The sequence below is a fragment of the Gasterosteus aculeatus genome, chromosome 10, assembly GCF_964276395.1.
Source record: "Gasterosteus aculeatus chromosome 10, fGasAcu3.hap1.1, whole genome shotgun sequence".
NCBI classification, from domain to species: Eukaryota; Metazoa; Chordata; class Actinopteri; order Perciformes; family Gasterosteidae; genus Gasterosteus; species Gasterosteus aculeatus.
In genome coordinates this window covers 1,158,544-1,182,259 of record NC_135697.1, presented here as the reverse complement: position 1 = coordinate 1,182,259, position 23,716 = coordinate 1,158,544, and the positions used below count along the sequence as shown (strand labels likewise).

The 23,716-nt window shown below is 43.2% G+C and overlaps 1 protein-coding gene across 4 annotated transcripts; it reads left to right on the top strand.

Moving 5' to 3' along the window:
• Nucleotides 1-9,108: 9,108 nt before the first annotated feature.
• atat1 (alpha tubulin acetyltransferase 1) lies at nt 9,109-22,052 on the top strand. 4 transcript variants are annotated; one of them, XM_040189187.2, is made up of 12 exons: nt 9,109-9,512; nt 9,814-9,874; nt 11,276-11,367; nt 11,508-11,565; nt 11,674-11,787; nt 14,090-14,191; nt 15,337-15,382; nt 15,790-15,835; nt 17,682-17,756; nt 18,291-18,504; nt 20,040-20,125; nt 21,352-22,052. In XM_040189187.2, exons 1-12 carry the CDS (start codon nt 9,421-9,423, stop codon nt 21,584-21,586), a joined length of 1,221 nt encoding a protein of 406 aa, XP_040045121.1. In that variant the 5' UTR covers nt 9,109-9,420; the 3' UTR covers nt 21,587-22,052. The 4 variants fall into 4 exon arrangements, with proteins under 4 accessions (XP_040045121.1, XP_040045128.1, XP_040045129.1 ...); XM_040189194.2 differs by having other exon boundaries at nt 9,115-9,512; nt 20,040-20,135; XM_040189189.2 differs by lacking the exon at nt 15,790-15,835 and having other exon boundaries at nt 9,121-9,512; nt 20,040-20,135.
• Nucleotides 22,053-23,716: the final 1,664 nt, after the last annotated feature.

Here is a 23,716-nt window from a genome sequence, read left to right as displayed (position 1 = left end):
ACCCAAGGAGATTTGCTGATACGTCACAGAGAGGGTAAGCTGGTACCTCAGAGAATTTGAGTCGTTGGAGACCTTGTGCTGTAGGGCGGACCGCTGGGGAAGACCATTGGAGGCACTCACCCAGACCTGTTTGAGAACATGGCCATGTCAGCCCACACATCCAACACTCACTTCGCCAGGTCAATGAGGACTGCCGCCATTAAGTATGAGGAAATCCCCGCCAGGATCCCAAAGCAGCAGCCTGCTGTCGTATCTGCCACAACATCCAGGAATCAATCACAACCGACCGACACTTCCTGGAATGGTGGAGATGGGACAGTATTGGCGCTGCGTGCGATCCAAGGTGTGGGGGCTGTCGATGTGGAAACTGCCAGCCAGGTGACAAAGAGATGACCCTTGCTGAGGAACGGGAACTCGAGGTAGTGAGAGACGGGCTCACGTACGTCACAGGTGACTGCCACAGCAAGGATCCGCACTGGCATGCCAAGTACCCCTGGATGGAAGACCCAGCTTCACTCCTGAAAAACAGGGGAGCTGTTGAGGCCACATTCCTCAGAACAGAAAAACATCTTGCCAAAGAGCCTAAATGGAAAGCTGCCTATGTCCGCCTAGGTCCATGACATGGTCACTAGAGGGGCTGCAATCAAGCTCTCCGAAGGTGTGATTACCACCTTGGCCGGAGTAGTATGGTACGTCAGTCACCTCATCGCTCCGAATCCACACTCAATCACGACACCAGTGAGGCTTGTCTGGAACAGCAGCCAGAAATTCAGAGGTGTGAGCCTGAATGACATGCTGATGAAGGGTCCTCAACCAGATCCGCGAAAAGATGTATAACTGTCTGGCTTGAGGACCGTGGAGTGCACCTCCACAGATTCCTGTGGTGAGACTCGGAGGATGAGGAACTGGGAGAATATGCTATTACCAGGGTGAACATCGCACATCGCACAACTTGCAATGCGAGAGACCTCCAACGTCCCTCAGGTCATGCACCTTGAGGAGGAGCGCCGGGTACTCCAGCAGGACAGCTATGTCGATGATGTTCTGACATCCCAAAATGACCTTGGCCATCTGAGAGCCATCACTGCAAATGTGGAGAACATCCTGAAGGCTGGAGGATTTCAGCTCAAGCCGTGGCTGTTCTATGGGCAAAGTGGGAGGCAGGAGTCTCATGATGAGCCAGGTGACAGAGCAGGAGCCAAAGAGGGAACCTTGGTCCTCCCAAATCAAATGGTTGATGAGGAAAATAAGGCACTTGGCCATGGCTACATTGGTGAGGAAGACAGGCTTCATGTCATAACTTGACTGAATAAATTTCCCAAAGCGAAATAAGAAGATGCGACTTCGTCAGAACCTCCTGCAGGAACAGGTTAGGCCTCAGACTCCCAATCCCCTGACAAGAAGGGAGTTGCTTAGTCAGGTGTCTGGGTTGTATGATCCAAGTGGCCTGGTGACGCCTGCAAAGCAGAAAGGAGCCATCCTGGTGCACCGAGGTTTCCAAAAAGCCAAAAGCAAAAAGTTGCCTGGTTAAAGACACATGGGACACAGCGCTCTCAGGGAAGATGCAATTGAGCTTTTTGAACAATACATCCAGCTCAGCAAAGATGGGAGCGAGTATGCCTATGGAGCGGTGATGTACCTGAGGTGGAGCAATAACCAAAGCCCCATCAGGCTGGTGGAGTCCAAGGCCAAACTGACCCCTTTAGATCAGAAGGGTGATGCTGTGAAAGCTGAGGTATGTGGAGCAGTGTTTGCGTCCCGCCTGAAGAGGTACTTCGAGAGGCACAGCCAAATCAAAGTTGAGAAGTGGTTCCATTTTGTTGACAGCCAGACCGTCCTTGGCGCTATCCAAAGAGAGCTATGGCTATCAGAGTTTCTTCGCAAATCGGATTGGAGAAATCCAAAGCAACTCACAAGTCCAAGACTGGTGGTGGATCTATGGTCCGCAGAACATTGCAGTCCTAGTCACAAGAGGAGGCGGCCCCCCAAAAGTCTTCTTGACGAAGACTCGGGGTGGCAGAATGGTCCAGAATTCCTGAGCCTTCCTGTAAGTGAGTGGCCAATCAAATCTGGAAATTGCTACTGCTGGCAGAGAGAGCATCAACAAGCTGCAAAATAAAGCGTTTGTTGCTGCTCTGACGAGGGCCCAGGAAGTGAAGTCAGGATGGAGAGAGGACCATGTCCAAGCAGAACAACAGAGACCACCCACGGGGTCCGCCATCCAGAGCCTTGTGGACATCAAACAGCTCAGCGGCCTAACCAGGCTTGTAAAGACCATTGCTTCTGGAGGGCAGCCAAAAGGTTCCTTGGACCAAATCCCGAAGAGACCAAATTGGGAGGCAGTCGTTTTAACTGGAGTCATCTCTGTCCAGGAAAGGAAAGATGTGCTGCGAGACCTTTTTGCTTTTCCAAGCACTACAACAGACTTTTGGTCTACAAAGGACAGGACTCGGGCTCTTAGTCTGTGGTGGAAGAGTGCAGGGCTTCAAAGGAGACAGTGTTCCCATTCCCCTCTTGCCTTGCGACTCATGGGTACATTAGTACATTACTTCCCATAGTCTACATTACTAGCTCGAGAGTCTCATAGGGAGGGTCATGACGGAGTGGCTGGAACCCTGCTCAAGATGAGAAAAGAGGCCTGGGTTGTAAGAGGAAGGAGGGTAGCCCAAAAGGTCGTCGACACCTGCCTAGTCTGAAGAAGGCAAAAGCAGGAAAGTGCAAACAAGTGATGGGTGATTGAGAGCCTGAGAGGACTGAACCTGCAGCACCTTTTGAATATACAGTACAGTGCATTCACAGCGCTTCACTTTTTCCACATTTTGTTATGTTGCAGCCTTATCGGATTAAGTTCATTATTTTCCTCAACATTCTACACACAACAACCCATAAAGATACACATTATATAAGTTATATAATGTGTATCTTTTTATTCTATTCTTCCGTGTACATGCTGCTGTGATAACAAAATTTCCCTCTTGAGGGATCAATAAAGTATATATCTATCTAATGACAAAGTAAGAAACTGATTTTTGCAAATTTTGCAAATCTGTTAAAAATAAAGAACAAAAACATAACATGTACATAAGTATTCACAGCATTTGCTCAATACTTTGTTGTAGCACCTTTGGCAGCAATTACAGCCTCAAGTCTTCTTGGGTAGGATTCCACAAGCGCGGCACACCTATTTCTGGGAAGTTGCTCCCATTCTTCTTTGCAGAACCTCTCAAGTTCCATCAGGTTGGATGGGGAGCGTCGGTGCACAGCCATTTTCAGATCTCCCCAGAGATGTTCAATCGGGTTCAAGTCAGGGCTCTGGCTGGGCCACTCAAGGACATTCACAGAGTTGTGCCGAAGCCACTCCTTTGTTATCTTGGCTGTGTGCTTCGGGTCGTTGTCCTGTTGGAAGATGAACCGTCGCCCCAGTCTGAGGTCCAGAGCGCTTTGGAGCATGTTTTCATCGGAGATGTCTCGGTACATTGCTGCATTCATCTTTCCCTCAATCCTGACAAGTCTCCCAGTTCCTCCCGCTGAAAAACATCCCCACAGCATGATGCTGCCACGATCATGCTTCACTGTAGGGATGGTATTGGCCAGGTGATGAGCAGTGCCTGGTTTCCTCCAGACATGACGCTTGGCATTCGAGCCAAAGAGTTCAATCTTTGTTTCATCAGACCAGAGAACTTTGTTTCTTATGGTCTGAGAGTCCTTCAGGTGCTTTTTTGCAAACTCCAGGCGGGCTGTCATCTGCTTTTTACTGAGGAGTGGCTTCAGTCTGGCCACTCTACCAAACAGGTCTGATTTGTGGAGTGCTGCAGAGATGGTTGTCCTTCTGGAAGGTTCTCCTCTCTTCATAGAACCACACTGTAGCTCTGTCAGAGTGACCATCGGATTCCTGGTCACCTCCCTGACTAAGGCCCTTCTCCCCCGATCGCTCAGTCTGGCTGGGCGGCCAACTCTAGGAAGAGTCCTGGTGGTTCCAAACTTCTTCCAGTTCCGGATGATGGAGGCCACTGTGCTCATTGTGACTTTCAATGCTGCAGAAATCTTTCTGTACCCTTCACCACATCTGTACCCTTCATACAATTCTGTCTCGGAGGTCTACAGATGATTCCTTGGACTTCATGGCTTGATTTATGCTCTGATTTGCACTGTTAACTGTGATACCTTATATCGACAGGTGTGTGCCTTTCTCAATCATGTCCAATCAACTGAATTTAGCACAGGTGGACTCCAATCAAGTTGTAGAAACATCTCAAGGATGATCAGTGGAAACAGGATGAACCTGAGCAAAATTTTGAGTGTCACGGCAAAGACCGTGAATACTTATGTACATGTTGGGTCGTCATTATGGGTTGTTGTGTGTAGAATGTTGAGGAAAATAATGAATTTAATACATTTTGGAATAAGGCTGTAACATGACAAAATGTGGAAAAAAGTGAAGCGCTGTGAATACTTTCCGGGAGCACTGTACCTCTGTGGACCTTTTTGGACCCTACCAGGTGAATGATGACGTCAGGAAAAGAGTGACTCTGAAGGTCTCGGGTGTGGTATTCTGCTGCATGGCCAGCAAAGCCATCCACACTAAACTGGCAAGCTCTGTGTCCACTGAAGTGTTCCTGATGGCCTACCAAAGGTTCACAGCAATCCGGGGGCATCCAAGCTGCCTTGGAGGAGACTGCTGCGAGGAATGGAACCGTGTGGGCTTGGAAGATCCATCCTGCTGATTCCCCACACAGAAATGGTGCTGCAGAAGCTGCTGTACGCATTGTGAAGAAGGCACTCCAGAGTCTTGGGAAGGATTCTCTATTGAGTTACAGTGAGTCTCACACAGCTTTGTACTTGGCAGCCAACCTTGCGAATGAGCGTCCAATTGATGCCAGGATGCAGAGCCGGGAAGACTGTATTCAGTATGTAACACCAAATTCCCTCTTGCTCGGACAAGCTTCTCAAAATGGAGACGTTAAGACCTTTGACTTTACCAGCTACCCTTACAAAAGGCTTAGTGTGATGCAATCCGAGGTGACCAAGTTCTGGAAGAGCTGGAGTCAACATACAAAAAGATTGGGACCATTCAGGTCCCAATCTTTTTGTGAGAAGCAAGTGGCATACCACAGAGAGAAATGTCGTTGTTGGGGACATCGTCTGGCTGTGTGACCAAAATGCAATGAGGGGACAGTTCAAGCTCGGCAGAGACATCAGCACCAATCCAGACCGCAAAGGCATTGTGAGGAATGTGGATGTCAGGGTCTTTTCAAGCTACAGTGTTCCTGTGATGAGAGCTGGAAGCGCAAAGAAACCAAAACCTGATGGACAAAACTTGGAGGTCCGAGCTACTGTCCTTCACAGAGATGTCCAGCAACTGGTCACCCTGTTGCCTGTTGAAGAGCAGAGGCCCCTGTAGAAGGTGGATGAAAGTTTCCCCATAGAATAGACTTTTAAGTAGCGACGTTCCCAGTATGTTACTGGAGTTATTAGGACCAATCACTGCATACGCACGCATTTCGGTCTCTTGTCACGCACTCCCGCCACACATCCAACTCCTCACGCCAAGGAATCGGACTCCGGTCCCCGAGCCGTGGCGGCACCAGTAAAACAATGGTGAAACACTAGTAGGACACTTTTAAGACACTCGTAAAACATTGCCATCTCTCTGTGACATTCTGCTGTGGCTCTCCTGCTGCGCTCACTTCCACCCCTCATCCTCATCACAGGCTCTCCCGCTACTGATTTCTTGATTACCATAATATCTAGAAAACAGCATTTCTCAGCTTTCAGAATCCGTTACAATTACGTTGATTGTGCAAATAGTTAAGGAGTCACTGTTATTTGAATCCTCCATGTCACTTTCCGTCGCGGGCGAAAGGCTTCGGACTAAGAGGGTTAAAAGACAGACAGTCCGTCTGTCCAATCAGAAGGGTTCAAATTAACGAGACTGTTTCAGCGCAGATCAGCCTTTGAGAACCCGAGATAGCCAGATATTAATCATCTCGTTAATTTGAGCTGGCTAAGCTCGACTTAGTTGAACCACTTACAAGGAATAGGGCGCTGGTCCTAGAGCAGGTCTAGTTCTGCCGTTCATTGGGCACAAAGTTACACATATAACAAAGCAGTATGTATTATAATATTTCACTTAGAATATGATGAATGATTTTTATGATGTGGACTCAGGTCATTTTGCAATTATTGTGTCTGAAATCTTTTGTACAACACCACTGGTGGGCACGGGCACAAATGCGGATGAGAGAAATCTTTTCATTGGGTTTTTCCACTAATTTATTCAGGTTCTTTAGTATACGTTGCTATCTTCTTACTAATACTATTGATACCACTTTTAATGCTGGTATAACTACATATGTGTTTTATAGTATGTAGTTTTATTGTTGTTTATTGTAAAAAACACAGCTTAGGACTAAACCAGAAACATAAATGCTGCATATCTCTTTCCACCAGGCTTCAGAATGTGTCTTCTTGAAGCTCCACCATGTGGTAACACTGGCCACTCAATTGTGCTCATAAAAACAGTAAGACGGTTTACTTAATTAGGGGCCGAGACAGAAATACCTGTTTATTTACATGAATAAAATAATTATAACACATGAATATAGTATTGACTCACATATTCGACTCAATCTTCTATAACACTCACAACATTAATTAACAGACTACTGTCAGTCAATGGTCTGGTCCAAAATGATTAATGATTATGACATTCGCTTACTGCTTGCTGCTTGTTGACATCTACACAATGGACACATTTATTTTCGTAGTGAATTTATTCATATGGATCTACAATAAATGAATTCTAATAATCAGTTCTGGTTAACTATCCAAGAGGGATCCCCAAAAGATCAAGGATAAAGAAGCAGGTTGGATATAGAGTTTTAGGCAAATAGATATAAATACATCTGTGACATGAATATAGGCTGATAAAATAGCTGTGTAAATAGGTTTGTAATAGCCCATTAACCCTGCATAAAAGGCAAAGGTAAAGTTCATGATAGACACCTTTAAAACTGTTTTTAAAGGGATTATCTATAAAGGGAATATATTTAGCTTTTGAATTGTCATCTAATCATGCTACTCTTGTTTACCAGAATGCATTTGTTCTTCACAGCATTTAATTACAACATGTAAAGTACAATTTTAATTAAAGCTGCGAGCAGGGTTGGACGGGTCCTCGCTGTCGGGGCACCGGCCGGACGGCTAGAAACGCAGCCAAGAACTTCTGCGGCCATCGGACAAAGCTTCCAAGAGTCAGTTGTCATTAACCTTAAGGATGTACACCAGGAATGCTGCTTTGCAAACTTCATTTTTAATATCCAACTTCCTTCAAGATCTAATTCATGAGACTACTTCAGGTCAATTTCAGATTAGATTTTAAAGGATACTATCAATAGTTACAAGATGAATTCAATTCAGACAGATAGTACACATCCCCAAGGTGTTATTCAGTGATTACCAGGACATTCTGATATACCATTTCAAAATTAAAGCCTCTCAAAATACCATACATGAGCCAATTTGTATCACATTCTCCATCACGAGACTACTTTTGGTCAATTTCAGGTTAGGATTAAAAGGAAACTATCAATACTAACATGATAATTTCAATTAAGACTGATAACACATCCCCAAGATGTCACCCAGGGATAAGAAAGACATTCTGATGCTCTATTCCAAAATGAAAGCCTCTCAAAATACCATACATGAGACAAAATTTCACAAGACTACATCTGGTCAATTTCAGATTAGATTTAAAAGGAAACAACTAATAGTTACACAGTATTTCCACTTCAGGCAGAGAGTACACATCCCCAAGGTGTCGCTCTATGATAACCAGGACATTCTGATTTAAGAAATTAAAGCCTCTTGAAATGACACCTTTGTTTTTAATTGGATACTAGAAAATTTCACTTCCTGTTATCAGTAGGTGGCGCTTTGACTTGATTCAACTTCACATCACTTCAGGCCCAGAGTCTCATCAAACTCATGTGTACATTGGAAAGAATCCGATGTTGTGGAGTAGAGTTACAACAGTTTAGTTGTTCTTGGCGAAGGATCAACTTTGCCGATGCACCCACTCGCCACGATTATCGGATTCTTATAATATTCGCAGTGAAGCATTATCAAAGTCTTACCTCTCTGCTAATAAAATGTGAGAGGGATCAGATTAACTTTTGAGGAGCATAACCTTTGAGGAGCAGGATGTAAAATTAAAAAAAACAATCAACTTCCTGTTTTTCCCAGGTGGTGCAAGGTTAAAAATGATCATATGGACGTCTACAGGTTGCGATGTTCATGCTATATGAGAAATATGGAGCAGATTGGATAAAGTATGGTCGAGTTAAAACAACTTTTCATGCCGAATGGTGTTTTTTTTGAAAATGCCCTACACACATAATTTCTTCCGGCAAAATGCAATTTTTAGAGGTTAGGTCCTCAAGATCACACTGCGCGAATTTGAAAAGAATCGGGTTTAATTCCAGGAAGAAGTTCGGTCTTTTACAACTCCAAGAAATCTCGAAAATAGGCCAAACATAGGACAAAAAGGCAGATTTTCAACGATTAATAGCAGCGCCCCCTATTCTTCAAATATTCTCAAAAAATCAGGGTGTGGTCAGGGGTTCAATGTTCACATGTGGAACAAGTTTAGTGAGGGCAGGTCAAATTATCTGGAAGTTATGAGTCTTGCATACCATGATTGACATTTTTGTAGAGCATGTCCAAGTGCACATGTGTGCCAAATTTCAAGTCAATCGGGGATTGGGGGAAAAATCTGGCCTAGTGTGGCCCAATAGGGAGCGCTATAGGGACATTTCTTGATACTCAAATGCGAGACCCCAAAATTATCAGATTTTTCACTAGTTTTGATATGCATGCCAAATTTATCAACTTTTTGAATATGATAAAGGCCTCAAAAAGGGAAAATTCCTTAGAGAAAACAATAATAATTCCATGAAATACAATAGGTTCCTCTCCGACTAGTCGTAGCGAGGACCCTAATAATACCATGATCCCATATTAATTACATGTAGTACCAATAATAGTGGCAGCAGAAGCTAACGTTTTTTAGGCGCATTACGGTAATGTGTGACTCGCTGGCCCGGTGTAGCTGACTCTTCTTAGGCTCATTACGGTAGCCTGTGGCTCGCTGTCCCCGATGCAGCTAATGTTAGCCGCCCTTGCGGCGCAAATTGGTTCTTATTAAGGCTCCCTCGCACTTGGGCGACGCTTTGTCGAAATGTTGTAGTATCTGGACTGCTAGCGGTTTGAGTATTGTAGTTTTTCCACAGACTAATCCGCCTCGTAAGCGAGGCCACAGCCCGTTAGCTCGATGCTGGCCGACTGAACCCCTTGTCTCCGCATTGTCTCCTTCTGCTAGCTGACCATTCATCACTGCGAATCTGTCTGATAGCTATCATGGAGTTTCCTTTTGACATTAACCAGTTATTCTCCGAGAGGGTCTCCGTCCTGGACCAGACCCTCGTTGCAGGTCGTACATCAACAGGAATGTGAGTCCTAAGATGTGAATTCATTTTCTTTCTGGTAACGTTACGTTATCTGTAACGTTAGCTGACACCAACAACTGGATCCCCCCTGTACACACAATGTCACCTTTTCTCAATTCTTCTGTAATTTATTAATAATAGAAACACGACCAGGCACATTTCAGTACATGACATCATGGTGTGTGTTATAAAAAGCTGTTAAACGTGAACCCGGGGGGAAGAGGTGCAGCATCTAGAGGAAACGGACACCTTCCCTTTATGGATTGGGATGTACTTAGTTACTGTGTTGTGTTTGTCTCTGTAGGCCACAACTTCAAGCCCGCATAGCCACAGTTATTGATGAACTCGGGAGAGCCTCTGCAAAGGTAAATCTCTGATGATGTGGTGTTATGTTTATGATTTAATTTGTTGTTGAGATGTATGTGTAAAGAACAAACTTTCATCTGACCTGTTGTATGACATGTTGAGTTACAGTTAGCCAGTTTCTCTCACCAAACATATGGACAGACATGCATGTTTTAACGTATGTATCTTATCTGTTTATATTGTTTGAATTGTTCACACTCAAAATTGAGCTTTGGTGCACGCCGATCAAGCTTTTGTTACTTTGTCGTCATTTTGTGCGTAAAATTTGGAGGGAAAAATTAATTTAGTCAATTTTGGAATAAGGCTGTAACATGTGGAAAAAGTGGAGCGCTGTGAATATCTTCCAGATGCTGTAAAGTTTCATTTTAAGTGCCTCATCACCCCAATCAATCAGATTTTTTTTAATGTAGCTGCTGGCAGGAGGCTTAATGAAATGCATCATCGAATCAGAATAAGTAGATAAAAACGAGCCCAATGAGTATCTAATTGATACAAATTAATAGATACGCTTTCCCGATGTGTTTATAAACACATGTGGCAAGTAGTGAGCATATGGCTGGATAAATGAGGCTTAAATGAGATGATGTGTTAACTTGAATTATTCAACACTTTTCCCTTTTTTGACTCTTGGTTTCCTTTGGAAACAAACAAGGAATTCACGATAATAAAGGGTGGGTGGAGATTAATTGATGGTCAATCAGGAATCAGGAAACATTTATTGCTATAATATGTCAGACATACAAGTAATTTGACTTGGTGGTTGGTGCGTAACAGCAGACAGTACGACAATGGACGACAAGACGGTGCACGTGGCATAATATAAAATATAATGCTATCCGTTAGTAGTATAAGGGTATGGGTTAGTTTAAAAATAAAGGAATAAAAGTTAAAGTTAAAAATATTTAGAAATTAAAAATAAAGTGCACCAGCAAACAGAAAGTGAGAAAGAAAGTGACATGTGGAATGTTATAGTCAGTCAGTGGGGGACCGGCTCTGTTGACGAACCCGACTGCCAACGGGAAGAAACTGTTCGTGTGGCGGGAGGTCTTAGTCCTGATGGACCTCAGCCTCCTGCCAGATGGAAGGGGCACAAACAGGTTTTGTCTGGGGTGAGATCTTTCTAGCTCGCTTCAGGGTCCTAGAAGCGAACAGGTCCTGGAGGGACGGCAGATTGCAGCCGATCACCCTCTCTGCAGAGCGGATGACACGCTGCAGCCTGCCCTTGTCCTTTGCTGTGGCTGCAGCGTACCAATAAGAGCTTGATATTTTTATAAAGTAAGGTATTAGGAAATGTGTTGTTGTAGTACCAAAACTCTGATGTCATATCTGCACCAGTACCAAAAAAGCAAGTCTTTAACTGTTGGTACACATTTAACAGTGGTCATGTTGTGTGCCCACAGGCCCAACAGCTCCCAGCATCCATAACCAGTGCCTCAAAGCTGCAGTCGCAGAGGCATCAGCTCTACTTGCTGAAGGACGGAGAGAGCAACGGGTACACCACATGTTCAAACGTTGTTTGTCACGCTGAGGTCACAATGCATGCACTTGTGTTGTGTTCTTCAGAGCACACTCTTACTCATTGCTATTCTACTTCTTCATCCCAACCAAACTCTCTGCCTCCCCCTCACACAGAGGACGTGGTGTGGCCGTGGGATTTCTCAAGGTTGGCTACAAGAAGTTATTTTTGCTTGTGAGTCACTTCTCTTTTTCAGATTTCTCCGACTTGTTGGTTGAGCTATAACTGATTATATGTGCATTTCAGCTTGCTTACGGTTAGCTGGTTGTATTTCCTCCACAGGACCGACAGGGTGTCCATATAGAAGCCGAGCCATTGTGTGTTCTGGATTTCTACATCGCAGAGGGCGTTCAGCGGCATGGCTACGGACTGGAGCTGTTTAATTTCATGTTACAGGTGAAGCATTCCTCTGGGGCAAATTCAGGGGGGAGTCTCAAGGTTTGGTCTCAGCATTGATAACTTTACATTTATAAAATTACACCGGCAAACTGCATGATGGGTACAGCTCACCTGCTATCGCGACAAGAACAAACTCTGTGACTACATGAAAACACGGAAAAGAGCGAACTAGAGACCAGCGATGCACACAAACTAACACGCAGGCCAGTTGCAAGCACGTTGGCTGTTCAGGTGGCCAGTGGTCCTCTTCGGGGTGAATGAATGAACGGACATGTTTATTCCAAAAAAAGAAACTGTGATATACCAGGAAACTGTGATATACCAGGATACAAGTTTTTGGCCATACCGCTCAGACCTTGTTTAAATACAAAACGCATTCTGCACCAAATAAATGAATAAAAAACGTTCTGCCAAAATTCTAATATACATTAACAGTATTTTTATATATCCAAAATATATTAAAATAAACTTTTCCCAGTTGTGCAGCGCTTAATAGGCTATAAATAATGTGCTTTCCTCCTGCAATTATTAGCTCCTTCTCCCCTTTGATGTCTTATTTAAAAGCATTGAAAAGACCCATGCATCTATCATTGACAGAGATGAAACATCTTTAAGCTCACTCTTGTTGACATTCGCCAGCTTCTAAACGTTTTTAACGCTCTAAAACTCCGCTCAGCTTGAGCTCAGGAAACCGACACAACCATCAATATTCTGATCAGTATGTATGATCTTCATGTTTGCACAATAAAACAAAGTGCTTCAACAAAACGCAGCCAGCTCATGTCCGTCCTTACTTTGAAAAGTCTCTGTCTCCTATATTGTTAATGCAGAATACAATGAATATTAGGGGTGGGAATCTCTTGGCACCTCACGATTCGATTCGATTCCGATTCAGAGGTCAACGATTCGATTCTAAACCGATAAAACGATCTCGATTTTCTAAATTTTGCTACTCAGAGGTTGCTAATCACTTCCTACTGTATTTGATAATTAAAGAAAATCAGAAAACAGATGAATTACCTTCTCTAATTTTTAATGAGAGAAAAAAAAATCTTTGTCACAAATATGATTTTCTATCAACAATGCAAGAACCAATGCAGTTTGCATTTCAACACAATATAGCCTATGTAAAAAAAAAAATCATTTTTCTTTTAAATGAAGAAAAAGCTTCATGTAAACTCAAATCCACCAATGTTTGAGTTGTATTTCTCACAATAAAAGACCCTTGAGAGAACTTACCTACTTATAATGACAACTTTAGTCTGCATGCTGGCCATTAGCATACACTGGCGAAAAGGGAACGATTGATGAACAGCTTTAATTATTGGTCATTTGAAAAAACGTTCCAGCTACACGTTAAAGCCAGGGGTGCAAACTTTCGGCGAAATTCGCCGTTTTTGTTCAAAATAGGTAATTTGTGTGATTCATGTAGATCTGCAATAAAAATAATCACATCAACCATTTTTGCTGGTTAGAATAACGGTGTTATCGGATAGTACAGTGTCTATTTCTCGGGAACTTTTGAAAAATCGAAGCGAGAAAACGACAAAAAATGTACCTACCTTACCTTTACATTAAAAAATCCTAAAATAAATAATGGGAAATCAACGGAGAAATCAAAGGCTTACTCTGATATCAATGTAATGTTAGCGAATGAGGGGTTAGAAGCCCCCTCCCTCCCTCTTGCTAATATTTATTCTGTTCGTCCAAAGCGAAATCTATTCTTGAGGTTCCAAACATTTCCAAAGCAATTTGTCTTTGAATGTGAGTAGTCGATCGAGTTATCTTATGTCCCGTCGTTTGAAGCAAACCTTTTAGCTCTGGCATTGGTCTCCCATTATTTATTTATAACGTCACTGGAATGGAAGTCCATTTTCCAGGCTCTTGCACGCCCCCTTCATTGAGGCAGAGGTTAGGTTTGCCTTCCATATGTGCTTTTTCACTTTGTCACCTTTTTTTCCCTGATGAGTTTGCACCCATGTAAAGCAGACCTGTCTATTGGGTGCTTTTAATGTTCGGCAACTAGCTTGTGGTGGAATTAGCAAGCTAACACACTCGCTAACCAGCATCTACATGAAAAATAAGTTTTCACAGACTTCACAAAAGTTATGTCACAGAGTAAAGCACATTGCTATCACCAGAATACCAGTTAATACAACTGATTTACCGACAGTTGGAGGAACCTCCCAAGTTTAGGTACTGTATCAACTACATGCAGAGAAATTGAAACGTAAATAATGTAATACCTGCTGTACACATAGTGATGATTATCGGTGACCGCCTGTTTCCTCTTCTGCAGCACAAGAATTTAGAGCCAGTTGTGATGGCCTACGACCGGCCCTCTCCCAAGTTCCAGTCTTTCCTGGCGAAGCATTACAGTCTAACACCAAGTGTTCCTCAGGTACAGTCTGCTCTTTCGCTGGATGAGCACAGGACCTAGCCATAGTATTGGCAATCCAAGGCGTTAAAAGATAGATAACATGTTTTAATCTGAGCTCCATTAATCTTTCAGTTTATTCATGTTGGAAAAACCAAATACTCTTTTGTCTTAGTCACAGTAGTTGATAATGCCATATAGTCTGCGACCCCTCAGCAGAGACGCCTTGTTGCATAACTTGTGTATATTATCTCAACTTTATAAATTTATAATATTTCAGACAGGAGGCAGACCATTAAGCAGCAATAAATATCTAATGATTCTACATCGGTGTTGAGTATGATTTTTCTAACAATACAAGTTAAACATTTACTGTTTGCCTCAAAAAGGATGGTAACCCAGACAACAACATACCATCTCAAAAGATTCTAACATCCTTTAATTACAATGCAGAATGTTGATGATCATGAGGACTTAAGGGTTTGTTAGGGATTTTCTTAGCGGCCACTTAGGTCCCGAAGTAGTAAACAAAACGGTAAACCAAATCTCCCTAATGTCTCCCTAAGTGGTGATGACACTATTTGGCCATAAGTTACACGTATGAGGTATTCATTTTAAATGTCGAGACAGCTTACCACATTGCAAACGAAAGGCTGGAGCCTCTCAGTGTGTGGAGTCTGCATGTTCTCCCTGGCTTCTCTCTGGGTTCTCCGGCTTCCTCCCACAAACATGCAGGATGGATTCACTGGTGACTCGTCTATAGGTGTGTGAATGGCTGTGTGTCTCTGTGTCAAGCTCTGTGATTGACTGGCAGCCAATCCAGGGTGTACCCCCGTCTTCTCCATTTTCTTTTTTTGTTATCCAACCGTAAGTATGTTGTTTCCGTGAGTTTATACATCCACAGGCATCTCAGCTTCCCAGAGAGAGTGACTATCTTCAGTCTCATATAAACCGTTTAACAACCAACTGGCATTTCCATGGTTTCAAAAATAATCTTTTAATAATCGATTAACAAAATATATGTGATTCAAGACCAATTCCCAGGATAAAAGACGGAGAGAATAGAACCACCACCTGCTTATTATTGTACCCTGGGTTATTCTGAGAAAACAGTCCTCGCCGACATGTTCATCATGAGCACCTTGCCTCTCTTTTTTTTTATCTTCCAGGCCAACAACTTTGTGGTGTTTGAAGGCTTCTTCCTCAACAGACCAGGTAACCTCTGCACTGTTTTGAAGAAAGGTGTGATGTAATAGCCTCTGTGGTAATACGAGTATTGAGGTCTGTTACATGGGTTCTAAGGGGACATCCCTACCAGCTGAACCTGTGTTTGATTGGCTTCCTTGGAAATTGTTCAGTTTTGTTTTGGAGAAGCTTCTCAATGCCATAACAAGCATGTTCAATATATCTATGAATACCTGTTGTTAAGTTCAGTTACATCACATATGTTGCGTGCTACATCTTTACAGTGTATTCTTGCTTTTGGCATCAAAATCAGTTCATCTTTTTTGCTGTCAATGTGGAAGACAAAAGTCCCCTCATTAGAGATTCTGGGAGTCCCGGGACTGCTGATCTGCTTTTATTCCAGTTCCAAGATGTTTTGTTTTACCAAACTCTCCCAGGCTCGCCCTCCTCTCCTCTGATGGATCAGGGCCTCTTCGGCTGTTTGTAAGGACTTTCAAATATTTTCTTTCCTCATACGTCCCCCTCCCTTTGTCCCATAATTAAGCCCATACTATATATACGAAGCTCTCGGTCTCAGTTAGTTCCTCAGCAGGTGTAATATATGTCATGTGCTAGAGTGTGTAAAGCCACAAGCTGTAGACAAACTCAGACCCCCACAATCCCCGTCCCTGACCTTCCAAATGGCTTTTCAATGCTCTGTATGACACTGCCAAATGTGATTCCTTAAACTGCAAGAGCATGTTAAGAAGATGTGTAGCCTCTTAAAGACCGGATTGCTTGATTGCATAAATCAGGAAGGGTTGCTCTTCATACACACAAAGTACAGATGGTTCTACCTGCAGCTTGCAGGCTACAAAACCAGGCCAACGGTACAGTTGGCCTCAACAGTCCCCGTGGAAACAGACACCCCACTGGTTTGCAGGGTAAAGCTTCTTTCTGAAGCAGGAAATAGGACAGAATATAAAAGGCTCACCAACTTCTACTTTTATCTTTCCAACTTGTTGGCTGTAACGTCTGCCCTTGTCTGCTCTCCCTGTCCTGCTGCTCATACAGGGCTTTGTGGACTACTGGTCTCCTCTCTTTATCCCTCTAAAGGACCAGTGAAGACCAAAGAACACTATATTGGTTTAACTTGTACTTATCGAGATGTTTGGCTTGTAATGTAATAATATCAAGTTGCACTTTCTGCGTTCTGCATTGTTCTGCGTTGTTACAGATTTCTGCATGACTGTTTTGCATCATTTGATGCTAAATCCAGGAAAGCTCTCTTTCTCGCTCTCTGTTTGTTTGTTTGTTTATTTGTTTGTGAGGAGGCGAGGTACCTGCTTTACCACGTGGCGTACCAGGAGTTTAGAGGAGGCCACAGTTCACTTGATAATGTGCAAACTTGAACATTACGTCTCTTGTAAAGGAAATTACATTCAAATTAGATTAGTATGAGTGTGTTTTTCTTTAATTTTTAAAGGGTAAACTAGTAAAACATTATTATTTCATAATGACAACTCTCACCTGCATGCCGTCTCAGGTTAATAGTGTTGTTGGTATAATGCATGTTCTTCTCCAACAATAATAAGAAACCAATATCCTGGAAGGAAACAAGAAGCATCTCTGAACAGAACAATATGGCTGGTGGCAGATGGAGGCTGCCAGAAACGTGAACCCTTTGTTCATTTGTATCAAATGCACCTCAGTAATTCTGTAAGGATTAATAAAACAGCATCTTTATGCGTGGGGGCCTTGTTATGTTAAACTACTACAGTCACTGTGGGGGGTGGGGTATGATAGATGGGGGGGGGGGGCGGTGACCCCATCCATATATATATATATATATATATATATATGACTAGATGTCTCGTCCGCGGAGTCCAACGTCCGCACATGACGGCCATCTTGCCACAAGCGGTTCACTCACCCATAACATTGTGTTGGTAGTGGTACATGTACTTTTAAAATAACCATAACTTGCTCAATTTTTAAATGGTTTGGTTTGAATGATTATGTTATGTTCTAAAATAGGTATATACTTCAAGAAATGCATGTTGAAATCCACACTCTGTTCAGAGATGTATTTATGACACTGCATACTTATGAATAATTATAACCATGGGTTTTCATATGAAAATAACATTAAACAGAACAGTATTCATAAGTATGCAGTGTCATAACGTTTATAACAAACGTACATGTACTACTACCAACACAATGTTATGGGTGAGCCAGCTGAATGTGGCAAGATGGCGGCCACGTGCGGATTTTCTAGATTCCGCCGTAAGACATCTACCCTTCATATATATCTACCATCATGTTCTGAATGTGTTCTCCTCCACAGCGGCCCAGTTGAGAAAGGTTCCCCTCAGAAAGCCGAACGGAGATATCAAGCCGTACTCTTTAATGGAGAGAGAAGGTGAACAGCTGCACACTGACATATGATGTATGCATATGTATTCTGTCCTGTTTCTATTTAAAGAGGACAGTTTTTATTTGATGAAAAACAGTATTAGATTGCGTTGAAGCTGCTTTGTGTGTGCTCCTCTTATGGCAGAGATATAGATGGATAGATCAGAGGTATCATTCAAACAGGGAGTACATTCAGCCGAGGTCTAACAAACCAACAGTTAACAGTTAATCTCTAAATAAAGTTGCATTAAATATGACACAGACGAACCAAGAGACAATTCAAACTGATAAATGTTCAACCTAAAAATAGCGTCACCTGTTTTAGTCCTAATAGGACTTAACATGTGAATATTGTCATAAGTTTGTATGAAACGTGAGAAAATATCTCACCATAAAAAACAGAAATATAGTATTACGTGTCATTTCCCCTCTAAAACGATTAGCTTTGACTAGGCTGCAGCAGCAGTGCTGTATTACAGATGTTGCTCAGGGTTCATCTCTTTCTGTGAGCACTCACACCTCTCTTCTGCTTCCTGTTCAGTGGTGCTTCGGGAGCAGTTGGCTCGTCCCTGGCCGTTCGCTCCTCCTCACTCCCCCCAGCGGTCGGTATCCTCCCGGTGCTCCCACTCCCTCAGCGTGGGATCCTCCCCCAGCAGGGGGCTCCCTCGTACCTTCCCGGCCTCGGCCCCTGGGGGCAGCAGGGACCCGAGCCCACAGTCGCCTCTCATCGAGCGCTGCAGAGCAAGACGCAGCAGGTAGGAAACGTCCAGAGCTTTTTCACCAGGTTTTGTCTTCAAGATAAAATATGTCGTCTTTAAGAAACACTGTAGAGTGGAAATGTACATGTGACACATTCAAGTTGCTTATCTAAGTGACCAATGGAGACAACACTCTTACTCCACTGACGGGCATAGAATGTTATTATACAATTCTTCGGAGACCCACACAGACATATGGGGGGAAATCAGGTCATCTGTATATGCCAAATATTCTGTTGAGTGTCTACTGGGATTGATCACACGTGAGCCTGGAACACAAAGATTATTAAAATAAATCATTATGTTGAAAAATATGTTTGACTTCTGAGCCTCTGAAAATGCCTCTTAAAGATGATTGTGACAGTTGTTTTTGTTTCAGTTTGAGTTGTTATTGAATCAAAGCTGAAAGTCAAAGCCAAATATTCAGCCAAATAGTGACTGCTTTGGTTCTAATCGTTTGGACTTGTGTAAAGAGGCATTTTGAAAAACTGTCACAGTCCAAATGCTTATGGCCCTTACGTGGAATCACATGCGTCCCTCGAATGTCTTACATTCATGAATTGCCATGTACGTCTTTCAGTTGCATTCATTTAAAGAGTGATTAGTAGAGAAGGATGTGGGGCTCCACATGATGGTGGCAGGCTGGATGTGAACTCTGATACAGCTGCTTGCATGTCTCCTTCTTTTCTGATACATAGTATTTATTAAGGCTGCTGTCCCTGAGGGAGGCTATGTTCCTTCTAGTCTGTCATTGTGTCCAGCAGCCATTTTTCTGAATCTTCAGTTCTGCTCCACCAGGTCTTGCTAAACACTGCCTCTGTCTCTCTCTTTGCTTCCCCTTCATTTCTTCTCCCATTCCACTCCATTCATCTTTTAATGTACACCGCCTCCTTCTCTCACTGTCTATAGTTCCCTTAATAGATCTCATCTTGGCTTCCATTGACCCATCTTCCCCTTAAAGGAACGGCTGTGTTAACATCTGCACCGGTGTCCTATCGGTTTCTGAATAAGGAACATTAATATCCAGGGTCGTAATATCCCAGTATACCAGTTTTCCCCATCTCGGCTACTATGTTCTGTGACAAACAAATAATGTCCAGACTTCTGGGTACGGTGTTCACATGTACCAGTATCCACTATTGGGCCTGTAAGCGCACTGGTGAAGAAGGAGAGTCTGTCTGGGACTCCTTTTTTAAACAACGTGGTGATGCACGCAGCAGTCTCTGCCCCTCTACCCATTAAAGTATCTTCCACTGAACTCAACATGTGAGCTTGCCTTCTGTCACACACATCATGAACCAAACAATTGTCTGCTTTCCATTCTGTGGCTTTTTATTTATCATAACCTTTAACGTACACCATGTGTGTGTGTATTTACACTTTTATCTGTGTTTTGTTATATTTGGGTTTTGATCAGTTTTGTAATCGTGTCCCTTTTTTTTCTTACCTTTTGTCTGTCCCAAACTGTCCCTTGACTGCACGTCCATCGCTTTTGTACCCCTGTCCTCTCTTTTTCTTCATCTCTTTGGTAGCACACTGGGTATGGTTGCCAGGAGCAGCCTGTACAGTCGGCACATGGACAGCAGAGCTGCTGGACTGCTGGACAGACCCTTACCAGGTACGGTCAGGTGAGAATGTTCAAACCAGGGGTCACACTGCTCATTGATATTAAACGGTCAAAGTGTCCACATTTCAGTACAAAAGTATTGTGATTATTTGGTAAAGAATAGATCCAAATTAATGACCTGTAATGTAATGTAATGTATATATTAGTGTAAAAATACCAAGCTCTATTAACAACAGTTATATGAATCATACTGATTGTCTGGGGGTGTCTTGAGGACCAAAACAGTAATGTACAAGAGGTTTTAATAATATAAATAACGACTAACACATATAAGCTTTGTTTGCACATAAAGATGTATATTTTTTTATTTAAAAGGTCTTAAGCTGCCATTTATAAAAAATACTGCTACTCTACTCTCAGACCCAACTCAACTTTTCTTTTTTATACTCCCAACATGTCAGGGACGTATTGTGGGGCGTAAACAACCACGCTACATAACAAATCGATGATGAAATTCGTTGGCAACTCTTAATCAAATCCTATTGAGTTTTATCGATTCATGTTGCAGCCCTAATGTCAGGTTTGCATGTGGTGTATACCGAAAGCCTTGATGAGTGAGTGAGGACAGGAGCAGCACAGTCAACAAGCCCTGCTCATGTGGAAGTGCCTTGTGCCTCCTCGGGTCTGAGACCAGGGCAGGATCAGTGTGGGGTCGCACTGGGATACACAGACACACACAGGTCGGCCGGTAGTCACACGACAGGAAGCAGGTATTTACACCACTTGACTAGACACTCGGACATACCGAGAAAGTAGCAATGAGGAAGAGTAGTGACTCTCTCGAAGACGTTTGTGGTTGAAACGCATCAAAGCTAATGATACATGGAAACGTTCCAGTGGATCGGTAGAGAAGTGACTCACACACAGACCTCCCACTGAGGCCCTACTCATGGGATGTTATGTGTTCCTCGCCAACAAGAAGAAAGTAGTTGAGCACAGCACAAGTACTTCTTTTAACAATAACTCTAAGTCCTTGCCCTTTATCACTTTTTAATGCAATAAGGATGAGATGTCATGATGTAAACTATTTCAAACCTTGAGTTGTCACATGCAAGTTGGTAATGTGAGTCTTTCTGAAAGGCACATTCAAATGAACTTTATTTTTTCAAGTAGGAGGACATTGCGTGTGGAGTTGCTCGCTACAGTGCGTTTGAGTGGCTCAGGTCTTCACATAGGGTTGACATGCAGTGAAATATGTCTTCTGCTGACCTCCACAGGCAGACCTCTCTAGAAGGCACACAAGGGCTTCTGGATTCAAGTGCTGAGGGGGAGCTCAGGGCGGTTGCCTGTCCTCAGTGTCCAGCACCAGGCATGCTGGTCCGCCCGAGACACGCGTTGGAGAAGGAGAGTAACAGAGGCGCATGCGGCTGGTCCTGGGCTGTAGGAGAGAACTGCTACACCTCCCAGTGGGTGAAGCAGAAGCAGGGACACAGGAGCTCCCGGCCCTGGTGACCAGGAGCCAGTTCTTTTAGTCAAATGCTAAAAAATGTAACTCTGTTGTTTTCTGGAACCAGTCATTGCCATCAGAACACAAATATGTGCTGGAGCAGAAACTGTGTTCAGGAGCACCAATGGGGTGAACTTTCAAACTCCTAAAACCAAGAACTACATGAGGTGATAAAACACTGTTCCTTCTCTAGCTGAGTGGTGGAGACTTGAAGTCATGTGACCACGGTGGGGTTCCTTAATAGCCTAAAACTGTTCACGCTTCAAAAGAGAAACAAATACAGGAGCTGTTCATTGGTGAAGATGGTATAGATGAATATACCAAGTGAGTGATCAAAAAATGAAAACGGAGAACGTCGTTCTCCCTAAGGTTTCTTCCCCTTTTTCCCCATGGAGAGGTCCCTCTCCCAGGATGAACAGACTATAGACTAATAGTTGTCATGTGTACATAATAAACAATTTACAAGACGTACAATACATTCAATTCCTATGACAGAAATGATTCAAATATTGCGAGTAGTAAGCCAGGTGTACGGCAGGACCACTGCAGGGACAACCACCATCAGATAGAACCATCATCCACAGATGCCTGTGGGGAGGGAAATTGCAAAGTAAAAGTTTATGATGACAGTAATAGTAATGTGATTAAAATTTAAAATAATAATAATGATGATGATGATGATGATGGCAGCAGGCAGTAGTTAAGCTGGGCCACGGTAAGAGGCAGGAACAGGGTCCATAGAACCATGATCCATGTAAACCTATGAGGTGAAAAAGCACAAATACTTCAGGGAAGAAACAAATTTAGCAATGCACATTAATGTTGACAGTAATAGAAATTGGAATATTAATGGTGTTATAAGCGGTAGGTGCCGCGGGGCCAGGCAGGGGTCAGGACCAGGGTCCAGGCGGAACTACAATCTACAGAGACCTGCGAGGCGAGAAAGCACAAAAACCCCGGGGAAGGAGCTGAATTAGTGATGTGCATTAATGAGATGTGAATTATTGTAGAAGGAGAGAGTGAGAGAGGAGCTCGGTGTGTCCTAAGAAGTCCCCAGCAGTCTAGGCCTATAGCAGGGCTAAGGGCTGGTCAGGCTAACCTGAGCCAGGCCCTAACTAAGCAATATCAAAGAGGAGCTTGATAACTGAAGGCTCTGGCTCCCATCCTACCTAGCTGTTTTTCCATTTCTAACAAAACGCTTCCATCATTTTTTGGTGAATACAGCAACATTTAAAGTCTTTCAAGAAGAAAATTAAGTGTTACGAGAACCAGATCAGCAGAAAGACTAAAAAAGAATATAACAAAGGTAGGTGGCACCCCCATTTCCACAAGGTTGTGAAAAGGCTAGCAACATCAGGGCGACAGCGTGGGAGCAGTTCATCCTGGGATGTCTTCTGCTAACTGGTAGCTGACCATGCTGCAGATGAATGCTTCTAGTTAATGCGACCTGGTGATATTCAGTGGGCGGCACGGTGGCGTGGTGGTTAGCACAGTCGCCTCACAGCAAGAAGGTCCTGGGTTTGACTCCGCCCAGTGGTCTTTCTGCGTGGGTTCTCTCCAGGTACTCTGGCTTCCTCCCACAGTCCAAAGACATGCTCTGGGGATCAGGCTAATTGGTGACTCTGAATTGTCTGTAGGTGTGTGTGTGTGAACGGTTGTTTGTCTCTGTGTAGCCCTGTGATTGGCTAGCGACCAGTCCAAGGTCTACCCTGTCTCTCCCCCGAAGTTGGCTGTGATAGACTCCAGCCTCTCCGCGACCGTGTGCAAGATAAGCGGTTTGTAGATGGATAGATGGTGATATTCAACGCACAAACCGAGAATGAACTATGAACTACAGACCACTAAACTGAATGTAACCAACAACACCCCAGGAAATACTAGTTGAACAGTTTCAGTAAGGTACCCAAGGCATGCAGATGAGGCGGTGAAATAATGTTTGTAGTAATTGACAAAGGTTTTATTAAAAAACATATAATTAAGTCAAACAAAAACCACTAAAACAAGTTTAAGATAATACAAATAAATCTGGTAGGTTTGAATTTGCAATTTACCTTAAAACAGAACCAAACAAAACAACAGACATAATAAACTTGAGAAAAATCAAAACAGAAAATATTCGCTCTCTCCTAAAAGCC

Bases quoted from the DNA above. Each gene is read 5' to 3' on its own strand.
- atat1 (XM_040189187.2), top strand. From the start codon at position 9,421: ATGGAGTTTCCTTTTGACATTAACCAGTTATTCTCCGAGAGGGTCTCC. The intron at 9,875-11,275 runs GTAAATCTCTGA...GTGTGCCCACAG, and splicing joins TCGGGAGAGCCTCTGCAAAG to GCCCAACAGCTCCCAGCATC. The intron at 20,126-21,351 runs GTACGGTCAGGT...TGACCTCCACAG, and splicing joins GCTGGACAGACCCTTACCAG to GCAGACCTCTCTAGAAGGCA.